Source organism: Ornithorhynchus anatinus, chromosome 21, assembly GCF_004115215.2.
Source record: "Ornithorhynchus anatinus isolate Pmale09 chromosome 21, mOrnAna1.pri.v4, whole genome shotgun sequence".
Classification (NCBI taxonomy): domain Eukaryota; kingdom Metazoa; phylum Chordata; class Mammalia; order Monotremata; family Ornithorhynchidae; genus Ornithorhynchus; species Ornithorhynchus anatinus.
In genome coordinates, this window is record NC_041748.1 from 2,160,193 (window position 1) to 2,183,306 (window position 23,114).

Sequence of the window (23,114 nt, forward strand, 5' to 3'; positions counted from 1 at the left end):
ATCGGGGAGGTGTCTCTGAGCCCGGGAGACATCCCAGAGGCAGGGAGACTTCTCTGAGTTGGGGAGACACCAGCGAATCAGAGAGATACCACTAATTTGGGGAGATGTCTCCGAGGCGGGGCGGGGGGGGACATCTCCGAGCCAGAGAGACCCCTCTAGATCGGGAAGACGTCTCCGGCCCGGAGAGACATCTCTGAGACGTCCTTAAACCAGAGAGGCACCTCTGGTTTGGGGAGATGCCTCGGGCCCGGGGAGACATCTCCGGGCCTGCGAGGCATTTCTGAGCCGGGGAGACATCTCTGGGGCGGGGGGACGGCACCGAGCGTGGGAGACACCTCCAGGTTGTGGGGAGATGTCTCTGAGGCGGGGCGTCTCTGAGCCAGAGACACTTCCTCCAACGAGAGTCCCAGGCCCGGGAGAGACAGCTGAGGTAGATGGTGCCATCGAGGTGACAGGAAAGACAACGAAGCCACAGGTCGAGAGTCCGAGCCCCCGGGCTTTCCCTCGCCGGCCCCGGAGCCCCCCGAGTGTGGGGTGGGGGAGTCTGGAGAGGCCCACCCCCACTTCGGGCCCGTCACCTCCCCTCTCCCTCTGCCCAGGAGAGACCAGAGACTTGGCACTTCCGGGACCCTAAAATCCAGCTCCAGACCAGAAGCCCCTCTTAGGCGGGAATCTTTCCCCGGAAAAATTGGGCCCCGAGAGACCCATCGGGAAACGGCGAGGCCTGCTGGGGGGAGGCCTGGGCCCCGGGGGGGTCGGGGGGACCCGGGTCCTCACCCGGGCTCCGCCAACCGGCCTGCCGCGCGACCTCGGGCCGGTCGCTCCCCCTCGCTGGGCCTCAGTTTCCCCAACTCTAAAAGGGGGATTCCGGCACCCGTTCTCCCTCTGACTCTGACCCGTGTGGAGGTAGGGACCGTGTCCGACCTGGTGATCTTGGATCTGGTCCAGTGCTTAGCACAGTGCAGACTTCCGTTCACGCACCTCCCCCACCCCGTTAGGTCCAGGTACCAGAACTCCTGGGTCCTTTTTTTGGAGGGAGAGAGGGGTTTCTTCCTCCTACCCCAAAAGTCTGCCCGGGTGGAGACAGACTTGGGGCGGGGGGTGAGCAACATCAGAATTAGGGGGTGCATTTTTGCAAGACCGGGGACAAGTTTGCATTTGTGTGTGTGTGTGTGTGTGTATTCTCCATATGCACATGTCTGGGTGTTGTATCTAGGATTCAGGCCAAGAGCGTGCGTGCGTGCGTGCGTGCGTGTGTGTGTGTGTGTGCATGTGTGGGGAAACGATCCCCTTGGCGGGTGTTCGTATGTGGTGCCGGGGTTTCGGGCTGTGTGTGTTTGTGTGCGCGTGTGTGTGTGTGTGTTAACATCCTGACTGTGAGCTCCCCGGAGCTCTTTTTCCCCCTCCTCCTTCCTCTCCCATCTCTGCCCAAATCAGATTTTTCCTTGCTCCATCCAGCCCTCCCAGATCCTCTTTTCGCCCCTGCCCGCCACCCCGGGGCCGGGGTTTCGGGGGGAGGGGAGGGCGTTCCAGCCCCCCGCCCCCATCTCAGCAGGGAGAAGCCCACCGGAATCCCGCCGCCCTCAAAGGGGCTCCTTACGCAGAAGCCTCGAGTCCGCGGGGACGCGGGGACCCGGGCCCTCTCGCGGGACCCCACTTCTCCATCCGGGACACCCCACTGATGTATTTCAGGGTTGGGGGGGCCTTGGGACCCTCTCTCCTCTCCCCTTCCATCCTCTCCCTCCCGGAAGCTGCCCCTCTGGCCCCCCCGGGGCATGGGACCACTTCGGTTCGGCCCGGAGAAGGGGAGGGGGGGGCCCGGGAGACACCCCGCTTTGGGGGGCGGGGGGCGGACGGGGAGGAAAACGGCGGACGGGGGTACGAGCACCAATCCGGACGGGGAACCGCCCCGTGAGTGGTGTGTGTGTGTGTGTGTGTGTGTTGCGGGGGGGGGGGGGTGTTAGGTCCTCCTTAGCACCGTTTGATTCCCCGTGGACCCCGGAGGGGGGTCCCGGATGTGTGTGCGTGTGTGTGTGTGTGTGTGTACGTGGGGGAGGGAGCGCCATCCTCAAACGCCCACCCCCCACCCCGGGCCCGACTCCTCGACTGTCACAGAGGCTCGTGAGAGGACCAGGCCCAGCTGGTCCTCCCCCCCTCCACCCAGGGGGGTCTACACCGTAGTCTCGTACTCCAAGAGCTCCTGGGCGGCCCCGATGCTGCAATACTGCAGACGGGGGGTGGCGGGGGAGGAATATTCCAGGCCCAGGACGGTCTTCCTCAGCCGGCGGTCGATGAAGTGGGCGTCCCAGGCCGGATATCTCTTCCGGGGCAGGTCTATCCGGATCACGGGCCCTTCTGTCCGGCGGGCCGGGGCCGGCGGGAGCGGGAGACCGGGCCTCACCTGGAAGACGGGCCCGGGCTCGGGGACCCCGTCCCTCTCCGGCCCGGCGGGGGGCCGCGGGGGGCCGGCGACCGCCTCGGGGGCCGGGGCGGCGGCGGGGGCCCCGGGGGGTCCCCGTCCGGGCGCCCGGGCCCCGAACATGGGCCCGTTGGGGTGCAGGAGGCAGTAGTAGACGAGCATGAAGAAGACGCCCAACGCGAAGCAGCAGGCCACGGCGCAGACGAGCAGCAGGGCCTGGAAGTCGGAGTTGAGGCCGTGGTGGTAGTACCAGAAGCCCGTCAGGGCGGCGTTCTCCAGGAGCGCCAGGCTGTAGTAGACGCCCATCCGGCAGCAGCTGCTGCCCTCCTTGACGTTGAACCAGGAGAAGACGTAGACGATGCCGACCATCATGTTGTAGACGGCCTCCTCCCACTTGGAGGTGCAGAAGTCCGTCTCCCCCTGGATGATCCACAGGGTCATGAGGGACCAGTGGGCCACCAGGAAGATGGCGAAGTAGAGCCGGGACACGGAGGCGAAGAGGGCGAAGGCCACGGCCCGGGCGGCGATGGTGAAGAGGTGCCACAGCACCTGGACCACCGCCCCCTTGTAGGACATGGGCCGCTTGTCGTCGCGAGAGTCGCGGAGGACCTTCTGGTAGGAGGCGATCATCCAGGCCAGGGAGACCAGCGAGGCCGAGGCCGAGAGACCTGGGGAGAGCGGGGGTCAGGGGGGCGGGGGCCGGGGGGCGCCCGCTCGGCTCCTCTAAAGCCGTCTCGCCGTCCCGCCTCCGGCCCCGGAGGCCCTCCCTCCTCACGCCCCGCAGACCGTCGCTCCCCCCCGCTTCGCAGCCTTACGATGATCATAACGTTGGGATCCGTTAAGCGCTTACTATGTGCCGAGCGCCGTTCTAAGCGCCGGGGGAGATACAGGGGAATCGGGTTGTCCCACGGGAGGCTCCCGGTCTTCATCCCCATTCGACAGATGAGGCGACTGAGGCGCAGAGAGGTGAAGTCGCTCGCCCACGGTCACCCAGCTGACAAGCGGCGGAGCCGGCATTCGAACCCATGACCTCCGACTCCCAAGCCCGGGCTCCCGGCACTGAGCCGCGCTGCCTCGTCGAAGGCGCACCTCCTCCAGGAGGCCTTCCCTGACTACTTTCCTCTTCTCCCACCCCCTTCCGCGTCGCACGGACCTTCTCCCTCGGTCCTTCCCCCGTCCCGGCCCCACGCCGCTTACGCCCGTATCCGCCTCCCCGGCTCTAGACCGCCGGCGCGTCGCGGGTAGGGGATGTGTCAGTCGATTGTTGTATCGTCTCCTAGCCCAAGCGCTTAGTACAGTGCTCTGCACCCAGCAGGCGCTGGGTAAACACGACCGGATGAACGGAGGGAAGTTCGCTGTGGGCGGGGAAGGTGTCGGCTGTGTGGTTCTGGGGGAACTCTCCCAAGCGCTCAGTACAGCGCCCTGAGCCTAGTGAGCGCTCCGTAAACACCATCGATGGATTGATTGATTGGGGGTGGGGAGGGGCGGGGACCGACGGGCTCGTTTCTCCCCCGGCGCTCAGCTCGGTGCTCGGCCCTCGGGAAGCGCCCAGCGAATCCCGTCGCTCTCAGGGTCCGTTCTCCCTCCTCCTCGGACTGGGAGCCCCGTGTGGGAGGGGGACTGGGTTCGACCCGATGGTCCCGACGGTGCAGTGCTTGGCACACGGCAAGCGCTCAATAAATCCCATGTATTCTATTATACACTTGTATAATAGAGGCCGATAGAGTTGGGAGACAGGATTCCTGCCCTCGAGAAGCTGACGGTCCACCACGGTGTGCGGGGCACTGTACTGAGCGCTTGAGAGTCCAACAGGGCGAGTTGCCACGATCCCGGCCCTCGAGGAGCTGACGGGAGCCATTTCCGGGGGGGGCTCATCTAAGTCCTAAGGGGGCCGGGACTAAGGGGGCGAGAAAGGCAGGAGGGAATTCTGGAGGACGGATGGGGTGGGGGGTTACCTGGGTCCTGGGTCCTGGGTCCTGGGGCGAGACTAGGGGCCGGGAGACGGCAGGGGATGCGGAGAGGTCGTGGGGGGACGGGGCGGATGGGGGGGGGGGTCCTCTTACCCTGCAGGGGCTCGGGGTACCCCTGGTGGACCATGATGGCGAGTTGCAGGACCAGCTGGGGCGCGCTCTTGAGGAAGGCCTCGAGGAGCCTCAGCATGCTGATGTCGGCGCTCTCGAACATCATCCGCCAGTAGAAATGTCGGCCCAGGGGCTCGGCCTGCCAGCGACTCTGTAGGCCCAGGTACATCGCCCGGAGGTACCTGGGGGCGAGCGGGGGGCGGGGGACACGAGGCCGGACCCCGACTGAGCCCTCCGAGTCGGCGGGACCGGCTCCCTCCTCCCTCCCCGCACCCGGCCCGCCGACCGCCAGATCCCGCAGGCGATCGATCGGTGTCCCCCCCCGGGAAGAGCTGGTTCCGCTCCCCCGGACCCTCCCAGCCGGGACGGACCCTCCTCCTTTCCCTGCGCATTCCCAGCTAGCGGGAAGACTTCGCCCCGTCTCGGAAAAGCTCTCAGAGCTCTCGAAGGCTGACCGAAGGCCCGCCTCCTCCAAGAGGCCTTCCACGACTAGGCCCTCGTCGCCTCTTCTCCCGCTCCCTTCTGCATCCCCCTTGCGCTTCCCGTTGTCGGGCAGGGATCGTCTCTATCTGTGGCCGAACCGTAGTTTCCAAGCGCTTAGTCCGGTGCTCCGCACACGGTAAGTGCTCAGTAAGTATGACCGAATGAATGAATTTGCCCCCTTTATTCCCTTTTCCCTCGGCCCCACGGTCTCTATGACCAGATCCCGTTGCGGGCGGGGAATGCGAGAGTTTTACTGTAGAAGCGTCCCTTCCCAAGGGCTCGGTACAGTGCTCCGCACCGGGGGAGCGCTCAGTAGATACGACCGAATGAATGGATCCGTTCCCCAACCAAGTCCCCGTTTCCTCTTCTCCCTCTTCCTTCTGCATCATCCTTGCACTTAGATCCCCCCCCCCGTTTACTCCCCGCCCCGCCTAACCTCAGCTCCACAGCCCTTACGTCCACATCCGGAATTTACTGATTTCTATTCAGGTCTGCCCCCCTCTCTAGATTAGAACCCGGGTCTCCTGGCTCCCAGGCCGGGGCTCTCTTCACTCCGACACGCTGCTTCTAGTCCCCGCTCTGTCCCCGATCTGCTGCGTGACCTCGGGCAAGTCACTTAACCCCTCTGGGCCTCAGTTTCCTCCTCTGGAAAGAAGCCAGACCGGGAGCTTCGCGCGGGACAGGGTCTAACCCCGGCTCCGCTGCTTGTCCTCCGGGCGACCTTGGGCGAGTCACTTCACTTCTCCGTGCCTCAGTTCCTGGGTTCGAGAGACAAGGCTCTGTGTGCTCCTGACCGAAGGGAAGCTCTACCGTCCTCTCCCGAGAACTCAGTACTGTGCTCTGCACACAGGAAGGGCTCGTTAAATACGATCGAATGAACGAGTGGCTATTATTATTAGGCCACGCTGCTTTCCCAGAAGCGAACGGGATCCCCTCGGCCCCTCCGGCCCCTCCCGCCCGCTCCGCGTCCCACACCGGGCCCGGGACGGAGAAGACAGATGGCCGGACCGGGAACACCGTCTGGGCAGTGGGAAGGGGAGGCCTGAGGAGGGGGGTGGGGGAGAGTTTCCAGCGGGGAGGACCTTCTGTTCACCTGCTCGGGGTCAGCTGAAAGCAGGTCGGGCCTGCTTGACTGAACCCCCAGAATCCCTTTCGTCCAGTCCCTGGGGACGTGGGCTCGACTGAACTCCCAGAATCCCTTTGGTCTAATCCCTCGGGCCATGTGGGCCGCTCCCTGCCCCCTCTTCGTCCCCTTCCCCCTCCAGCTCCCGCCTTAAGCTCTGGAAACAGAGGGGCCAGTAGCGCAGCACGGCACAGTGGCTGGAGCCCGGGCCCGGGAGGCAGAAGGTCATGGGTTCTAATCCCGGCTCCTCCCCTGGTCTGCTCTGTGACCTCGGATGAGTCACTTCACTTCTCTGGGCCTCAGTCCCCTCATCTGTCAGAGAGGGATGGAGACCGTGAGACCCACGTGGGACATGGACTGGGTCCAGCCCAATCTGCTCCCCGGAACTTAGTACAGCGCCTGGCGCCTAGTAAGCGCTTAACAAATACCACAGTTATGATTACCGTCAGCCGACCGGTAGCCGGGGGCCAGCCGGGCACGCCCAAATCTCCTCCCGCTCTTCCACAGACCGCCTCCCCGCTTCTTTCTAAAGTCACGGCCTCCGAGAAGCCCTCCTGGATTGAGGGGAAAGGAACGGACCCCCCGCCCCCGGCAGCCGACATCGGAAGTGGCGGGGAAGAGATCCCGCTGGTGGTGGCTGGGAAGAGGCCTCGTGCCGGGTTAGCGTGGATCGTCCTGCCCCTGGATCGTTTCCGCGGAGGCTAAATTTCCTGGGGTTGGGGAGCCGGGGTTGATCACGCGGTACGACGTCGAACCCCGTCCTCCCGGCGCTCCGGCAGGGGGTCAGAGATGGGGCCGGGGAGGGAGATGGTCACGGTCGTCGGGTCGATGGTGGTTGGGATGGTGTCCAGGCGCTTAGTACGGTGCTTTGCACGCGGTGAGCACTCAATAAATACAACTGAATGGAGGGGGGGTGGCGATGGTGAGAACGTCGATAGTGTGCTGGTGATGATGATGATAACTGCGGTGTTTGTTCGGCGCTTACTACATGCCAGGCACCGTACTAAGCGCTTGGGTGGTGGATGATGGTGGTGATGGTGATGGGCAGGTCACTTCACTTCTCTGGGCCTCAGTTTCCTCCCAGGCCCGGGCTCTTTCAGCTAGATCTTGCTGCTTTATGCTGCTTCTCCTATTACGCCTCCTTTTCCTTCTCTCTCTCTCTCTCTCTCTCTCTCTCTCTCTTTCTCCTTTCTTCCCTTTCTCTTCCGCCATCCTTCCCTTTTCCTCCTCTCTCCTCCCCTCTCCCTTTCTCTCCTCTCCTCCCTCCTTCCTCCTTCCTCTATTTCTTCCCCTTCCTTCCTCTCTCTCCCAACTTACTTCTCCTTCTCCCCCCTCTCCTCCCCTTCTCTCTCCCTTCTTCCCTCCTTCTCCCTCTTTTTCTCCCTCCTCCCTTTTCTCTCTTTCTCTCTCTCCCTCTCCCCTCTCTCCCTCCTTCTCTTCCTCCCCTTCCCTCTCTCTCTCACTCTCCCTCGTTCCCTTCCCTCATTCCCTCCTTCTCTCTCCTCCCCCCTTTTCCCTCTCTTCTCTCCATCTCCCTCAATTTCCCTGGCTCTCCCTCCTCCCCCTCTCTCCTTCCTCCCTTTCCTCTCACGTTTTTCTCTCTCTTCCCTCCATCCCCTCGCTCTCTCTCTTTCTCCTCCCCCCTCTTTCCTCTCCCCTGTTTTTCCCTCTCCATCTCCCTTCCCCTCCCTGGCTCTCCGTCCTCCGCTCCTTCTCTCTCCTCCCCCTTTCTTTCCTCTCCCCGGTTCCCCCCCCCTCCCCCCCCCTCTCCCCGCCTCCCTCTTCTAGCTTCTGTTTTGGCTTGTCTCTTGGCTCCCGGGTCAGTCTGCCCGCCTGCCGGCCTGCTGTTTTTCTCCATCTCCGTCTCGTCCCTCTGAGTCTGGGTCTCTGTTTATCTGCGTGTCTCTCACATCCTCTATCCTCCATCTGTCGGTCTCTCAGAGATTCGGCGCCGTTCTCTCCTCCACCATCCTTCCAACCTTTCTTAAAAGTTCAGGCTTCCAGAAGCCTCCCACCCCCTCTCTAGGAACAGCCCCCTCCTCCCCCCTGCCAAGTCCCCAGAGACCTCAAACCTCCGAGCCCCCAACCCCCATCCCGGCTCCGTCACTTGTCTGCTGTGTGACCTGGGGCAAGTCGCTTGCCTTCTCTGGGCCTCAGTTCCCTCATCTGGAAAATGGGGATGGAGACTGTGGGCTCCACGTGGGACAGGGACCGTGTCCAACCCCATTTTCTTGTCTCCATCCCAGCGCTCAAGACAGCGCCTGGCAGGACTCGTCTCAGTCGGTCTTAGTCTCCATTTTAGAGATGAGGGAACTGAGGCACAGGGAAGGGAAGCGACTGGCCCAGGGTCGCACAGCAGACACGGGGCAGAGCCGGGAGGAGGACCCAGGTCTACCCACCAGGCACGCGGTTTCTCTAAAAGGATGAATGAATGAATTAATGATGGCACTTATTAAGCGCTTACTGTGTGCCGGGCACTGTTCTAAGCCCTAAGGTAGACACGAGGTAATCGGGTTGGACACAGTCCCCGTCCCAAAGGGGACTCACCGTCTTAATCCCCATTTTACAGATGAGGGAACTGAGGCACCGAGAAGCGAAGAGACCGGCCCAAGCTCGCACAGTAGATGAGGGGAGGAGCCGGGATTAGAACCCAGATCCTTCTGACACCCCGCTCTAGCCGCTAGGCCGCGCCGCTTCTCTAAAGTACCCCACTAAAATGTCCAAGAGACCATCTGGGGTTCCAGAAGTTGGGGGGCAAGAAGGGGAGAGGAGAAAGGCGGGGGAAGGAGAAGCCACTTGTCCGCTGTGTGACCTCGGGCCAGCCTCTTCACTTCTCTGGGCCTCAGTGACCTCATCGGTCAAATGGGGATGGAGACCGTGAGCCCCACGGGGGACAACCTGATGACCTTGTATCTACCCCAGCGCTTAGAACAGAGCTCGGCGCATAGTAAGTGCTTAGCATACCGTTATTATTATTATTATTAATAAAATGCCTTCCATTTCCCCACTTTCCCCCGTCTCCTCGAACGGCTTCGAGGAAAGGACTTCCCAGCTTTTGGCAATGGAACGAGACACGAATGTCAGCGAATAATGCGATTTTAATCGTTCAATTCCAATTTCATTATGTGTCCATTACCGACCCGGGGGGAGCTGGCTGGGGCCGGGGGGGGGGCGGGGAGGGAGGACGGGGCGAGCTGTCCGGACCGCAGCTGTGCTCCTCCCGGTTTGACGAGGAAAAGGGGGAGCAGGAAGGTGCTTATCCGCAGCAGGAGGGGATGGAGAATTTCAGTATTGTGCTCTTGCCGGGGGCCGGGGATCGGATGGGGGGTGGTCTCCTTGCTGAAATAGAAAGTCCCTAATGAGTCCCCCTCTACCCCGCCAGCCTGAGGGGATCGGAGAGTCAAGTCTTCTTCGGAGGTGTAAGGCAGTTTAGAGCTACAAGAATAATAACGGTATTTTTAAAAAATTATATATTTTTTTATTAAGCGCTTCCTATGTGCCAGTCCCAAACTACTTAACCAGTGAGCTAACCCGAGTCCAGCCCCTTTAGCCAATGAGATAATCCGGCCTCAGATCCCTTAACCAACGAGCTAATCCGGGGCCGATCCCTCCGATCAATGAGTTGACCCCGCCTCGACTCCCTTAACCCACGAGCTGACCCGGGTCCGACCCCTTGGGCCGATGAGCTAATCCAAGTCCGCTCCCTTTAACCAATAAGATAACCCGGCTCCCACCCGATCAACCAGTGAGCTGACCCGAACCCAACCCCTTTGACCGGTGAAAGGAAGCGGCCCCAACCCTGTAAACCAATGAAACAACCCAGCCCCGAGTCCGGGAACCAACGACCCAACGCCACCCAACCCCCCCCCCCCCCAACCAGTGAGAGAGCCCAGCTCCAAAACCGTTAACCAACAGGGAACCCCACCCCCATTAACCAATGGGGATAATAATAGTGTTGGTATTTGTTAAGCGCTTACTCTGTGCAGAGCACTGTTCTAAGCGCTGGGGGAGATACAGGGTCAACGGGTTGTCCCACGTGAGGCTCACAGTTAATCCCCATTTTACAGTTGAGGGAACTGAGGCCCAGAGAAGTGAAGTGACTCGCCCACAGTCGCACAGCTGACGAGTGGCAGAGGCGGGATTCGAACCCATGACCTCTGACTCCCCAGCCCGGGCCAGCCCAAATCCTTTAACCAATGACCCAGACCAACCCTCCTAAACCAATGAGATGGACCAACCCCAGCCTCCTTAACCAGTGAGAGAACTCCACCTCTACTTCCGTAGCCAACGAGATCATCCGGTCCCAACGGCCAACCGGCGGAAGAGAAGGAGCGGTGTGGCCCAGTGGCTAGAGCCCAGGCCTGGGAGGCCGAAGGACCCGGGTTCCAGTCCCGCCTCCGTCCCCTTGTCTGCTGTGTGACCTTGGGTCAGTCGCTTCAATGCTCTGGGCCTCAGTGACCTCATCTGCAAAATGGGGATTCGATGATATGGACGGGGTCCAACCTGACTGTATCTCTCCCAGCGCTCAGAACGGCACCCGGCACACAATGAGCCCTCAACCAACACCATAAAAACAATCATCGACAAGGTGTTCGGTCTGTGGACGACCACACGCTCAAATCTTTCACCCTCTCCACGCAGGACTTTCCTCTCACAAGCGTTAGACTGGCAGCCAGCCAGAGATTGGCAGTCAACCGATGGTATTTACTGAACACTCCACACGGGCAGAACACCGCACCGGGCGCCTGGGAGCTGGTAGATACGCTCCCTGCCCGCAAGAAGCGGGCAGTCTAGAGGGGGAGACAGATATTAACCATCAGTGGGATTTACTGAGCACTTCCTGGGTGCAGGGCACTGTACTGAGCGCTTGGGGCAGTCCAATCCACAGAGTTGGTAGACGCGTTCCCTGCCCTCAAGGAGCTGACGGTCTAGAGGGGGAGATGGACGGTAAAATCAATTCCAGACCTGGACATAAGTGCTGCGGGGTTGACGGTAGGGTGAAGACCGAGTGCTTAAATCACTCGATCGTCAATGGTATTTACTGAGCGCCTATCTCTGTCCTCCCCCCCTCCCTTCCCTCCCCCCCCTTTTCTCCTTTCCTCCTCCTTCATTTAGGGGTGTCGGGAGGGAATAATACTAACTGGGGTATTCGTTAAGCGCTTACTATGTGTCAAGCACTGTACTAAGCGCTGGGGAAGATACAAGCTAAGCCGGTCGGACACAGTCCCCGTCCCACCCGGGGCTCAGAGTAGGAGGGAGAACGGGGATTGAACCCCCATTTGACAGACGAGGGAACTGAGGCCCAGAGAAGAGAAGCGACCGGCCCAAGGTCCCACAGCAGACAAATGGCGGAGCCGGGATGAGAACCAAATCCTCCGACGCCGGGCCGCTCTGCTTCCCAGATTTGGGACCGTTGCTTTGGAAGCGGTCCCGATCGACCGGAACGGCTGGGGAATCTCGGAGCGGGAAAATAAGCGGCAGCCGAAGAGAGACGATTCCTAGAAAACCTCACCCAGGAATTCTGGCTGTGGCTTTGCTCCCGATTCGCCGGCCTTAAGGCAAGACGGCTACTCAACGCGACCTCTTTCTCTTTCAGGTGTGTGCGTTTTGGGGTGGGTGGGCGGGGGGTCGCCGGGGACAGTGTCCGCCAGCTCTGTTGTACCGGACGCTCCCAAGCGCTCAGTCCAGTGCTCTGCACACAGTAAACGCTCAATAAATACGACGGATTGATTGATCGACTGACTGGAGACCGCCTAGATTTAACGCCCAAGAACAGACAGTTATATCACGCCTGAAAATATCCGTCCAGTCCCTCCAGGGCGAGATCAAACCACCTCAGCGCGCCTGGATCGGAACGGGATGATCTTTGCGAATCGGGCTGATAAAAAGATCCCTCGGTTTTTGCTTTTAATCGGTATTTCTTAAGCGCTTACTATGTGCCAGGCGCTTTTCGCAGCGGGATACAAAGTCATCAGGCTGGACGCCGTCCACTTCTCGCATGGGGCTACCAGTCTTAATCCTCATTTTGCAGATGAGGGAACGGAGGCCCAGAGAAGTGAAGGGACTGGGCCAAGGTCTCCCAGCAGACAGGCGGCGGAGCCGGGATGAGAACCCACGTCCTTCTGGCTGGCAGGCCCGGGTCCTACCCGCTAGACCACGCTGCTTCTCTAAGACAAGTGAGTTGACTGGCCCAAGGTCACCCGGCAGACAAGTGGCGGAGCGGGGATTAGAACCCCGGGTCCTTCCGACGCCCAGACCCGGCTCTAGCCGCTCAACCGCCCCGATTCTTGCTGTGAGAGACCTTTTGGCCGGGGCCTTTACAGATCCAATTTCACGCCCGAGGGTTCATCTGTATCTCCTTCTTCCCACTCTGCCCTACCCCATCACCGAGGGGTTGCCAAGCGGCCCAAAGCATTAACTTTAACCTCTCTGCCGGGATCATCGGTGAAGCCAAAGCGTTGGACCCGAGAAGAGCCGGGAATCCCGGTCTCCCAGTCTTTCGGACGGAGCCTGGAATGAGGGAGAGGGAAGTAGAGCCAGGCGGTCTCCTTTTTCTTTTTTATGCCGTCCGTGAAGCACTTAGTCCGTGTCAAGCGCCGTACTGAGCTCTGGGGAAGATAATCATTATAATATCGACGGCATTCGTTAAGCACTTACTGGGTGCCGGGCCCCGTACTGGGCGCCGGGGTGGACCCGAGCCGTTCAGGTTGGACACGGGCCCTGTCCCACGGGGGAGCTCACCATCGCAATCCCCATTTTCCAGATGAGGGAACCGAGGCCCAGAGAAGGGAAGCGACTCGCCCCAGGTCACGGAGCGGGCAAGCGGTGGAGCCGGGATCAGAACCCGAGACCTTCTGACTCCCGGGGCCGGGCTCTAGCCACTCCACCGTGCCGAGCGCTGACCGTGCGTCACGATACCCCGATGAAGGGCCGCGTTCCCCGCCCACGGCGAGCGGACAGTCCGGCCCCCTCCAATGGCTAGGGTCCGCGCCTGGAAGTCCAAAGGACCCGGGTTCTCGGCCCGGCTCCGCCACCCGTCTGCTGGGTGACCTTGGGCCGGTCCCTTCACTTTTCTGGGCCTCGGTTCCCCCCTCGGTGAAATGGGGACGAAGACCGTGAGGCCCACGCGGGACAGGGACCGTGTTCGACCCGTCGAGCTTGGATCTCCCCCAGCGCTCAGTGCCCCGCCCGGCACATAATAAGTGCTTAACGGGTACCACAGTTCTTCTTACGATTACTACCGTGTGGGACGCCCGGACTGTGTCCAACCCGATGATCTCGTAACTAACTCCCCCAGCGCTGAGCACACCGCCTGGCAGGTACTGAGCGCTTAAGAGAAGCAGCGTGCCCACCACATTCTAAGAGAAGCAACGCGGCGAGTGGCTAGGCCCGGGGCCTGGGAGCCAGGAGGACCTGGGTTCTAATCGCGCTTCGGCCGCCGGTCTGCCGTGTGACCTTGGGCGGGTCGCTTCACTTCTCTGCGCTTCGGTCCCTCATCTGTGAAACGGGGATGAAGGCCGCGAGCCACAGGCGGGCCGGGGACCGCGTCCAACCCGACAACCTAGAATCCACCCCAACGCTCGGAAGAGCGCTCGGCACATAGTAAGCGCTTAACAAATACCATCGCCGTCACGCCGATAACGAGTACCACAGTCGCGACGATGAGCTATTATTCCCTCAGGGGTAAGGCGGCATGGCGTCGGGGATAGAACCCGGGGCTGGGAGTCAGAGGGTTCTGGGTTCTAATCCCGGCCCCGCCGCCCGTCTGCTCTGTGAGCTTGGGCAAGTCACTTCACTTCTCTGGGCCTCGGTTCCCTCCCTGAAAAGCGGGGACGGAGACGGCGCGCCCCGGGCGGGCCGGGGCCGGCGGCCAAGCCGACTTGCCCGTCTCCACCCCGGCGCTCGGTGCGGTGCCCGCCCCATCCCAAGCGCTTAAGAAACACCGTCGCGACGAATAATCATTATGATTCTGCTCCGGCCCTCAGTGGAAAGAGCCCGGGCTTAGGAGTCAGAGGTCATGGGTTCGAATCCCGGCTCCGCCGCCTGTCAGCTGGGTGACTTTGGGCAAGTCACTTCACTTCTCTCTGCTTCAGTTCCCTCATCTGTCAAGTGGGGATGAAGACTGGGAGCCTCACGTGGGACAACCTGATGACCCTGCCCCAGCGCCCAGAACAGTGCTCTGCACAAATACCTACATCATCATCATCAGCTCGACACCCAGTGAGAGCTTAAGAAATCCCACCCCAGTCACGCTTATCGTTATTATCGGAGCCAGCACAGTTGTCGTTATCCATCATTCGAGCGCCTGGCCCACGGTAGGGCCTCGCCAAGCCCCGCAGTTGTGCTCGTCAGGGTGGCAGGACCGGCCGTGGTAGGCGTCGGCTAGAGAAGCGGGCGGGGCTCAGTGGCAAGGGCCCGGGCTCGGGAGTCAGAGGTCACGGGTTCTAATCCCGACTCCGCCGCTTGTCAGCCGTGGGACTCTGGGCCAGTCGCCTCACTTCTCTGCGCCTCAGCGACCTCACCCGTAAAATGGGGATTGATTGTGAGCCCCACGTGGGACAACCCCATCACCTCGCATCCCCCAGCGCTTAACAAATCCCATCGTTATTAGATGGGCCACGACGGCGGGCGGGGGGACGCGGGGGTGCCGACGGGCTTAGACTGTAAGCCGGTCAATGGGCAAGGACGGCGTCTATCTCCAAGTGTCCCTTCCAAGCGCTCAGTCCAGTGCTCCGCACCCAGTGAGTAGGATTGAATGAACGCAAGCGGTGTGGGGACGGGGGGGACGGGGGGACGGGGGGACGGGGGGACGGGCGGGGGGATTACCTCCAGACCTGGCCCAGTTGCAGGAGGTGGATGAGCGACTGCAGGAACCAGACGCAGAGGCGGCAGCAGGTGCGCCGGGCCCCGCCGCCGCCCTTCCCGCCTCGGCCGCCGGGGGCGCCGTGGAGGCGCGGGGCCGGCGCGGCGTCGGCGTCGGCGTCGGCGTCGGCGTCGGCGGGGCCGCCGTTCCCCGGCCGGCCGGCGGGGGCGCCGTGGAGGCGGGGCGGCCGCGCGCTGTCCGCGGTGCTGACGCTCCCCGCTCGGCCGCCGGGGGCGCTGCGGGCCGCCCCGCCGGGGGCGCCGCCGGGGGAGACGCCGGGGGAGACGCCGGTGGTGGTGGCGGGCGGGGCGCCGGCGGTGTAGACGGGCGGGGCGGCGTCGTAGACCAGCCACCTGAAGCTGAGCATCTGCACGACGAGCGACGGCAGCAGCACGAAGAGCAGCGTCAGGCCGAAGGAGAGCGGGCGGCCCCGGCGGTAGTAGTCGGCCGCCAGCCACAGGTCGGTGGCGCCGTCGGAGAAGAAGACCAGCAGGGCGCAGAGGCCCCAGCAGCAGTCCCGCAGCCCGTAGCGGGGCCGGGGCTCCCCCCGGGAAGAGGAAGAAGAAGGCGGAGGAGGCGGAGGAGGCGGCGGAGGCGGAGGCGGAGGCGGCGGAGGCGGAGGCGGAGGCGCCTCCTCCGAGCCCCGGCCCGGACCAGGCGCCCCCGCGGGAAACCCAGCCCCGCTACGCCCATCGGACTTCGCCGCCATGTTGCAGGAGGAGGAGGAGGAGGAGGAGGGACGAGGATGAAGAGGGACGAGGATGAAGAGGAGGACGACGAGGAGGACGACGAGGAGGAGGAGGGGACAGACTTCCGGGCGGCGGCGGCGGCGGCGGGGAAGGGGCCGGGGGCCGGGGGCCGGGCGCAGGGAGGGAGGGAGGGAGGGAGCCGGGGAGCCAGGAGGGATGGCTCCTCCTCCTCCTCCCCTTCCCCTCTGCCCCCTCCCTTCCTCCCTCCTCCTCCCCCTCCTCCTCTCCTTCCCCCTCCTCCCTTCCTTCCACCTCCTCCTCTTCCTCCCCTTCCCTCTCTCCCTCCCCTCCCTTCCTCCCCCTCCCCTTCTCCTCCTCCCCCTCCCTTCCTCCTTCCCCTCTCCCCTCCCCTCCCTTCCTCCTCGTCCCCCTCCTCTCCCCTTCCTCCTCCCCTTCCCCGTCCCCCCTGCCTTCCTCCTCCTCCTCCTCCTCCTCCTCCTCCCTGGCTCCCTCCCCTCCCCTCCCCTCTCCCCCCCGCGGGAGGGGGGTCTGGGAGGAAGACCCACCGCCTCCTCTCCCTCTCGCCTTCCTCCCGGGCGCTGTGCCCCTCACCTGGCCCGTCACCCCTCTCCCCCGACCTCCCTTCCCTTGCCTACCTCCCCACGGCACCCTCCTTCTCCCCATTCATCTTTCCTCCTCCTCCTCCTCCTCCTCTTCTTCCTCCTCCTCTTTCACCTCCTCCTCCACCTCCTCCTCCTTCTTGTCTTCCTCTTCTTCCCCCTTTCTTCTCCCCTCCCTTTCCTCCTCCTCCTCCTTTCCCTCCTCTTCCTCTTTTTCTTCCTCCTCCTCTTCTTCCACCTCCTCCTCCTTCTTGTCTTCCTCTTCCTCCCCCTTTCTTCTCTCCCTTTCCTCCTCCTTTCCCTCCTCCTCCTCCTCCTCCTCCTCCTCCTCCTCCTCCTCCTCCTCCTCCTCCTCTTCCTTCTCGTCCTCCTTGTCCTCCTATTTCTTGTCTTCCTCTTCCTCCCCCTCCTCTTTCCCCTCCTCCTCCTCTTCCTCCCCCCTCTTCCTCCACCTCCTCTTCTCCTTCCACCCCAAGCCCCTTCCCCTCATTTTCCCAGCCTCCCCTCCCCGTCCCTGACCCTTCCCCCCTCCTTCATCCCCTCCCGGCTGACCCGACTCTCCCAACCCCCAAACCTTCCCCCCTCGTCCCAGGAGTCCTGGAGCCCCCGCCCCTTCCATTAGGGGATCTCGAAGACCCCACCCCAGTACACCGCAGACCCGGAGATGGCAAAGGGACAGGGGTCTCCGGGTGCAGCTGTCCCAGAATCGCAGATGAAGCCCCCCCCCACCCCCTCCAGTTTTTCCTCGGTGATGGGTCAGATTCTCCCCCACCCCCATTTAGGGTCCCCGTCCCCCCCCCGCCGCACACATCCCGTTTATTCCAGGGGTGGAGGAGAGGTAGGGCCGAATCCTCAAGGTTCTTGTCCCTCTCCCCAAACTCTCCAGTCCCTCCTGCTAACGGTCCAGAACGGGGGTAAGGGGTGGGGGTGGAAAGCCAGGGGTTAAACCTGAGGCCGGGTCCGAATAATAATTGAGTTATTTTTCGAGCGCTTACTATGTGCCAGGCCCCGGACTAAGCGCCGGGGGAGATCCGACTTAATAAGGGCGGACGCAATCCCTTATGGGGCTCCGGGTCTAAGGAGAACGGGGATCGAATCCCCATTTGGCAGATGGGGGAACTGAGGCACAGAGGAAGTGAAACGACTTGCCCAAGGTCACACGGCAGACAAGTGACAGAGCCGCGATCAGAACCCGGGTCCTCGGACTCCCAGGCCCGGGCTCTACCCACCAGGCCACGCCGTAGCCCTAAAATCTCCTCTTGTTGACCCCAGGGGCTGACTGAGGCCGGGGGAGGTACCTCGAGGGTCGGGACGGGGAGGAGGAGGGGGTCCGCCGAGGCTGGGAGAAGGCAGACTCCGGAAGATCTGCGGGAACCGATGAGCCGACAGGTTAGCCCATCGGGGATCTGGATATAAGGGCCGGGGGGCTGACGGAGGGAGAAATAAAGGGAACAGATCCGAGCGCATAGACGACGCAGAAGGGAGCGGGAAAAGAGGAAAGGAGAGCTTAGTCAGGGAAGGCCTCTTGGAGGAGGAGGCGGGCCTTCGATAAAGCTTCGGAGAGGTGGGAGAGTCACTGTCTGTCGGTTATGAAGATAATAATAATAATAATAATAATGTTGGTATTTGTTCGGCGCTTACCACGTGCCGAACACTGTTCTAAGCGCTGGGGTAGACATAGGGGAATCAGGTTGTCCCACATGGGGCTCACAGTCTTAATCCCCATTTTACAGATGAGGGAACTGAGGCACAGAGAAGTTAAGTGACTTGCCCACAGTCACACAGTCGACAAGTGGCTGAAGAGGGAGGGCCTTCCAGGCCAGAGGCGGGACGTGGGCCAGGGGGATCGGCGGCCAGACGGGCGAGATGGAGGCCCGGGGAGGAGGGTGGCATGAGAGGAGCCAAGTCTCTGGGCCGGACTGGAGTAGACGACCAGCGAGGTGAGGTAGGAGGGGTCAGGGGGTTAGGGGCTTCCGAGCCGACGGTGGCAAGTTTCCGTCGGCCGCAGAGGTGGATGGGCGACCCCCGGAAAGTCTCGAGGGGTGGGGAGACGCGGCCTGGACGCTGCCGTAGAGAAATGATGCGGGCAGCAGGCTCAAGTCTGGACCGGAGTAGGAAGAGACAGGAGGCAGGGAGGTCAGCGGGGAGGCTGGTCCAGTCATCCGGGCGGGAGAAGAGAAGCGATTGGATTCACTTGGAAGGAGCTCAGGTGGAGAGGGAAGGGCAGATCTGAGAGGTGTCATAAAGGCAGAACCGACAGGATTTGGTGAGAGATGAAATATGTGGATGGAATGAGAGAGATGAGTCCAGGACAACGCCGAGGTTATTGGCTTGGGAGGAAGGGAGGAGAGTGCTATTGTCCACGGTGAAGGGAAAGTCACGGGGAGCACGGGGTTTGGGTGGGAAGACGAGGAGTTCAGTTTGGGATACGTTCGGTCGGAGGTGTCGGCGGGACATCCAAGTGGAGACATCCCGAAGGCGGGAGGAGATGTGAAGCCGCGGAGAGGGAGAGAGATCGGGGCCAGAGGGAGATTTGGGAATCATCCGCATAGAGGTGGGAGTCGAAGCCTGGGGAGCGAACGAGGAGCTCTCCGAGAGTGTGGGCGGAGAGGGAGAAGAGAAGGGGACCCACGCGTGAACCACGAGGGACCCCCCCCCCAGGCCTAGGGGGTGGGAGACAGAGGAGGAGCCCACGAGAGAGACCGAGAACCAGAGGCCGGAGAGCTAGGAGGACACCCGGGAGAGGACGGTGTCGGCCAAGCCGAGGTCGGATAACGTTTCCGGGAGAAGGGGGTGGCGATCTGCGCTGGCTGAGGCAGCCGAGAGGCGGGGGAGGCTCGGGATGGAGTTGAGGCCTTTGGATCTGGGAAGGAGAAGACGCCCCCTGACCTTGGAGGGGGCGCTTTCTGTGGAGCCGAGGGGGCAGAAGCCAGACCGGGGGGGAGGGGGGGGGCGGGGTCGACGAGGGAATCGGAGGAGAGGAAATGGAGACAGCGGGTGGAGGCGGCTGGCGTGCGAAGGGATAGGGTCGGGGTCGGATTCCCATGATAGCCTTCATCCTCCGGGTTGATGTCACCATGGCACCTCCACCCTCTGCTTGGATGTTGAGAAGCAGCGTGGCTCAGTGGAGAGAGCCCGGGCTTGGGAGTCAGAGATCACGGGTTCGAATCCCGGCTCCGCCACTTGGCAGCTGTGTGACCGTGGGCGAGTCACTTCACTTCCCTGGGCCTCAGTTCGCCCGTCTGTAAAATGGGGATTAAGACTGTGAACCTCACGTGGGACAACCTGACTGCCCTGTATCTACCCCAGCGCTTAGAACAGAGCTCTGCACATAGTAAGTGCTTAACAAATACCAACATTATCATTATTATTATTATTATGATGATGACGATGTCACCCTGAAACCTCCACCTTCAGGTATGTCACCATAAAACCTCCAGCCTCCAGTCCAAGGCGTCATTCGTTCGGTCGTGTTTATCGAGGGCTTCCCGAGGGCAAAACGCTGTACTAAGCGCTTGGGAGAGGCCGATCTAACAATGAGCGGACCCGTTCCCCGCCCACCAGGAGCTGCCAGTCTGGAGGGGGAAGACGGAGACGTCAAAACTAGATAATGTCAGCTCCTCGAAGGCAGGGCGATTTCTCTCTCTCTTAACGTCTGCCTCCCCCTCTAGACCGGCAGCTCCCGCTGGGCAGGAAACGTGCCTACTCTGTTGCATTGGACTCTCCCAAACGTTCGGTACAGTGCCCGGCACCCGGTAGGCACCCAATAAATACCACTAATCGATTCATTCAGTCATTTATCGAGCGCTTGTCGTGTGCAGAGCACCGTAGACTGTTAGCTCCTTGTGGGGAGGAAACTACTCTCTTGTATTTTACTAACCTGTACTCACAGTCTAAGCAGCAGGGAATACGATTTCATCCCCTTTCTACAGATCATCAATAGGGTCGGTCGTATTGATTGAGCGCTTATGTGGGCGGAGCACTGTACTAGGCACTTGGGCACTATACTAAGCGCTTGGGCATTGTACTAAGCGCTTGGGCACCATCCCATCTGAGACTCACAGTCTTAATTTTACAGAGGAGGGAACCGAGGGCCCGGAGAAGGGAAGTGACTTACCCAAGGTCACCCAGCAGACAAGTGGCGGAGCCGGGATGAGAACCCAAGGTCCCTCTGGCGCCCGGGCTCTACCCGCTAGGCCGCCCTGCTTCCAATCCAGCCTCCATTATTACGGAAAGGAAGAGACAGATGCAGCTCCCCTCTCCTCACTGCCTCTGACTTCCGACCTCAGCCAGGGAAATCTGGAATTTCTCATCAAGGATCGGGAAAGGGGCAGGGGGGACCTGCTGAATAACCAGGGCCTCCTGTCTTTTGGGGGCCCTGGGGGCTGAAATATTTTACTTCTTCATCCCAAAAGCCGGGAGCTACAGGAAATCGCTCTCTGTCCAGTAGATAACCAATGGGGGCGGGGGGGGAGGATCGGTCAATCATTGGTATTTATTGAGCACCTAATTTGTGAGCAGCAAGAATCATTCATTCATTCATTCATTCATTCAATAGTATTTATTGAGCTCTTACTATGTGCAGAGCACTGTACTAAGCGCTTGGAACGTACAAATCGGCAACAGATAGAGACAGTCCCTGCCCATTGACGGGCTTACAGTCTAATCGGGATAATTAAATCTAATTATCTAATTATTACTACAGTCTAATCTAATAATAATAACTGTAGTATTTGTAAAGTACTTACTGTGCACTAGACACTGAAATAAGTCCTGGGGTGGATAGAAGCAGATCAGGTTGGACCCAAACACCAGCCTTATTGGTGGGGAAAAACCACTGGCTTTATTATTATCATTATTATTATTATCAGAAGTAATAGTATCGTTATTGTATTAGAAATACTAGAAAGTTGGTGGTTTCCCAACAGTATTATCATCATTATCATTAGTAGTATTGTTATTAGGTTAGAAATATTAGAAAGCTGGTGGTTTCCCCACAGTATTAGTATTATTAAGTAATTAATTAAATATTGGTGTGCTCTTAATTATCATGATATAATTTATCAATATTAATTTTTAAATTAATCTTAACGATAACGTGGGGGGGGGAATCACCAGCTTTCTAACATTTCCAATATAATAATAGTATTCGTTAAGCGTTTACTAGATGCCAAGCATTATGCTAAACGCTGGGGTAGGTAACTGGTAATAAATCCCCGTTTTTATGGCATTTGTTAAGTGCTTAGTATGTTGCAAACATTGTGCCAAGCGCTTACAAATGCCATATTTTAAAAAACTGGAGATACATGACCAGTTAATAATAATAATGATGATGGTATTTGTTAAGCGCTTACTATGTGCCAAGCACTGTTCTAAGCACTGGGGGAGTTCTACGGTAATCAGATTGTCCCCCGTGGGGCTCACAGTCTTAATCCCCATTTTTCAGATGAGGTCACTGAGGCCCAGAGAAGTGAAGTGGCTTGCCCAAGGTCACCCAGCAGATAAGCGGTGGAGCCGGAATTAGAACCCGTGACTTCAGACTCCCCAGCCCGGCCTCTTTCCACTAAGCCACGCTGCTTCTCGTAGTTATCTAGCACAGTGCCTGGCACATAGTAAGAGCTTAACAAAGACCATCATTTTTAAAAATGGGGGTTCATCATCAGCTGTCTAGCCCAGTTCCTGGCACATAGTAAGCGCCTAACAAATACCACGTTTAGAAAAAAAAAAAGATGGGGCTGCATTACCGGTTGTCTAGCCCAGTGCCTGGCACATAGTAAGCGCCTAACAGATACCATGTTTAGGAAAAAAAAAATGATGGGGATGCATTACCGGTTGTCTAGCACAGCGCTGGGCACACAGTGAAGGCTCAGCAAAGCCGACCGATTGATTGAAAGCAAGAACGGGCAGATGGTTTCTGGAAATCCCGTCCCCATCAGCGTTTGGAATTCGCGAGGCAGAAGGCGTTTTACCCAAAACAAGTCCTGCTTGGACTGTAAGTTCACCCCAAACGAGGAATTCCGGAGAATCTGGCAGATCCCGGAGTCCCCCCACCCCCCATCCCCGACTCCAGCCCGGCCTCCCTTCGTTCGTTCCAGCCTATTTATTGAGCGCGTCCTATGTGCAGAGCACTGGACTGAGCGCTCGCTGTGTGCAGAGGCTGTGAGGCCCGTGTGGGACGCGAATTGGGTTCGATCTTGGATCTGCCCCAGCGCTTAGCAGAGTGTTTGGCACCGAGCGAGCGCCCAGCGAATATGATCCTTCGTGTGACTGTATATTAAGACTGTTATCCTCATTCTCTTTCCTCCTCGGAAAATGGAGATTCAAGCCCTGTCCTATGTGACTGTGTCCCACCTGATTGTCCCGTGTCGCCCCCAGTGTTTGGCACAGGGTGTGGGACATAGTAAACGCCTAATACATACCCGTATCAGTTTCATGATGAATAGTTTTGTCATCTTTCTGTTTCCTCCCCTGAAAACGGGGTTTCAGAGCACGGTCCCGGGAGTCAGAGGCCACGGGTTCTAATGCCGACATCCAGCGATCGATACTAATAATACTAATCAGTACTAAGCGATTCCAAGCGCTTAGCCCAATGTTCTGCACCCAGTAAGCGCTCGATAAATACGATCGAATGAATAAGGTTAGCGAATGAGTAATCCCGGCTCCGCCCCTTGTCTGCTGTGTGACCCTGGACGAGTCACGTTACCTCTCTGTGCCCCAGTTGTCTCATCTGTAAAATGGGGATGAAGCCTGTGAGCCCCACGTGGGACGGGGATTGGGTCCAACCCGCGGACCTTGAATCTACTCCAGGGCTTAGAACAGTGCTTGGCACATAGTAA

The 23,114-nt window shown here is 60.1% G+C and overlaps 1 protein-coding gene across 1 annotated transcript; it reads right to left on the reverse strand.

Annotated features, from left to right (window-relative positions):
- Positions 1 to 2,035: 2,035 nt before the first annotated feature.
- On the reverse strand, positions 2,036 to 16,982 carry XKR7 (XK related 7). The gene is given in 5 exon segments (XM_039915082.1): positions 2,036 to 3,137; positions 4,503 to 4,682; positions 14,933 to 15,024; positions 15,133 to 15,510; positions 16,853 to 16,982. Coding segments are annotated over 5 exon segments (1,662 nt in total). The 5' UTR covers positions 16,898 to 16,982; the 3' UTR covers positions 2,036 to 2,170.
- Between the last annotated feature and the right edge of the window lie 6,132 nt (positions 16,983 to 23,114).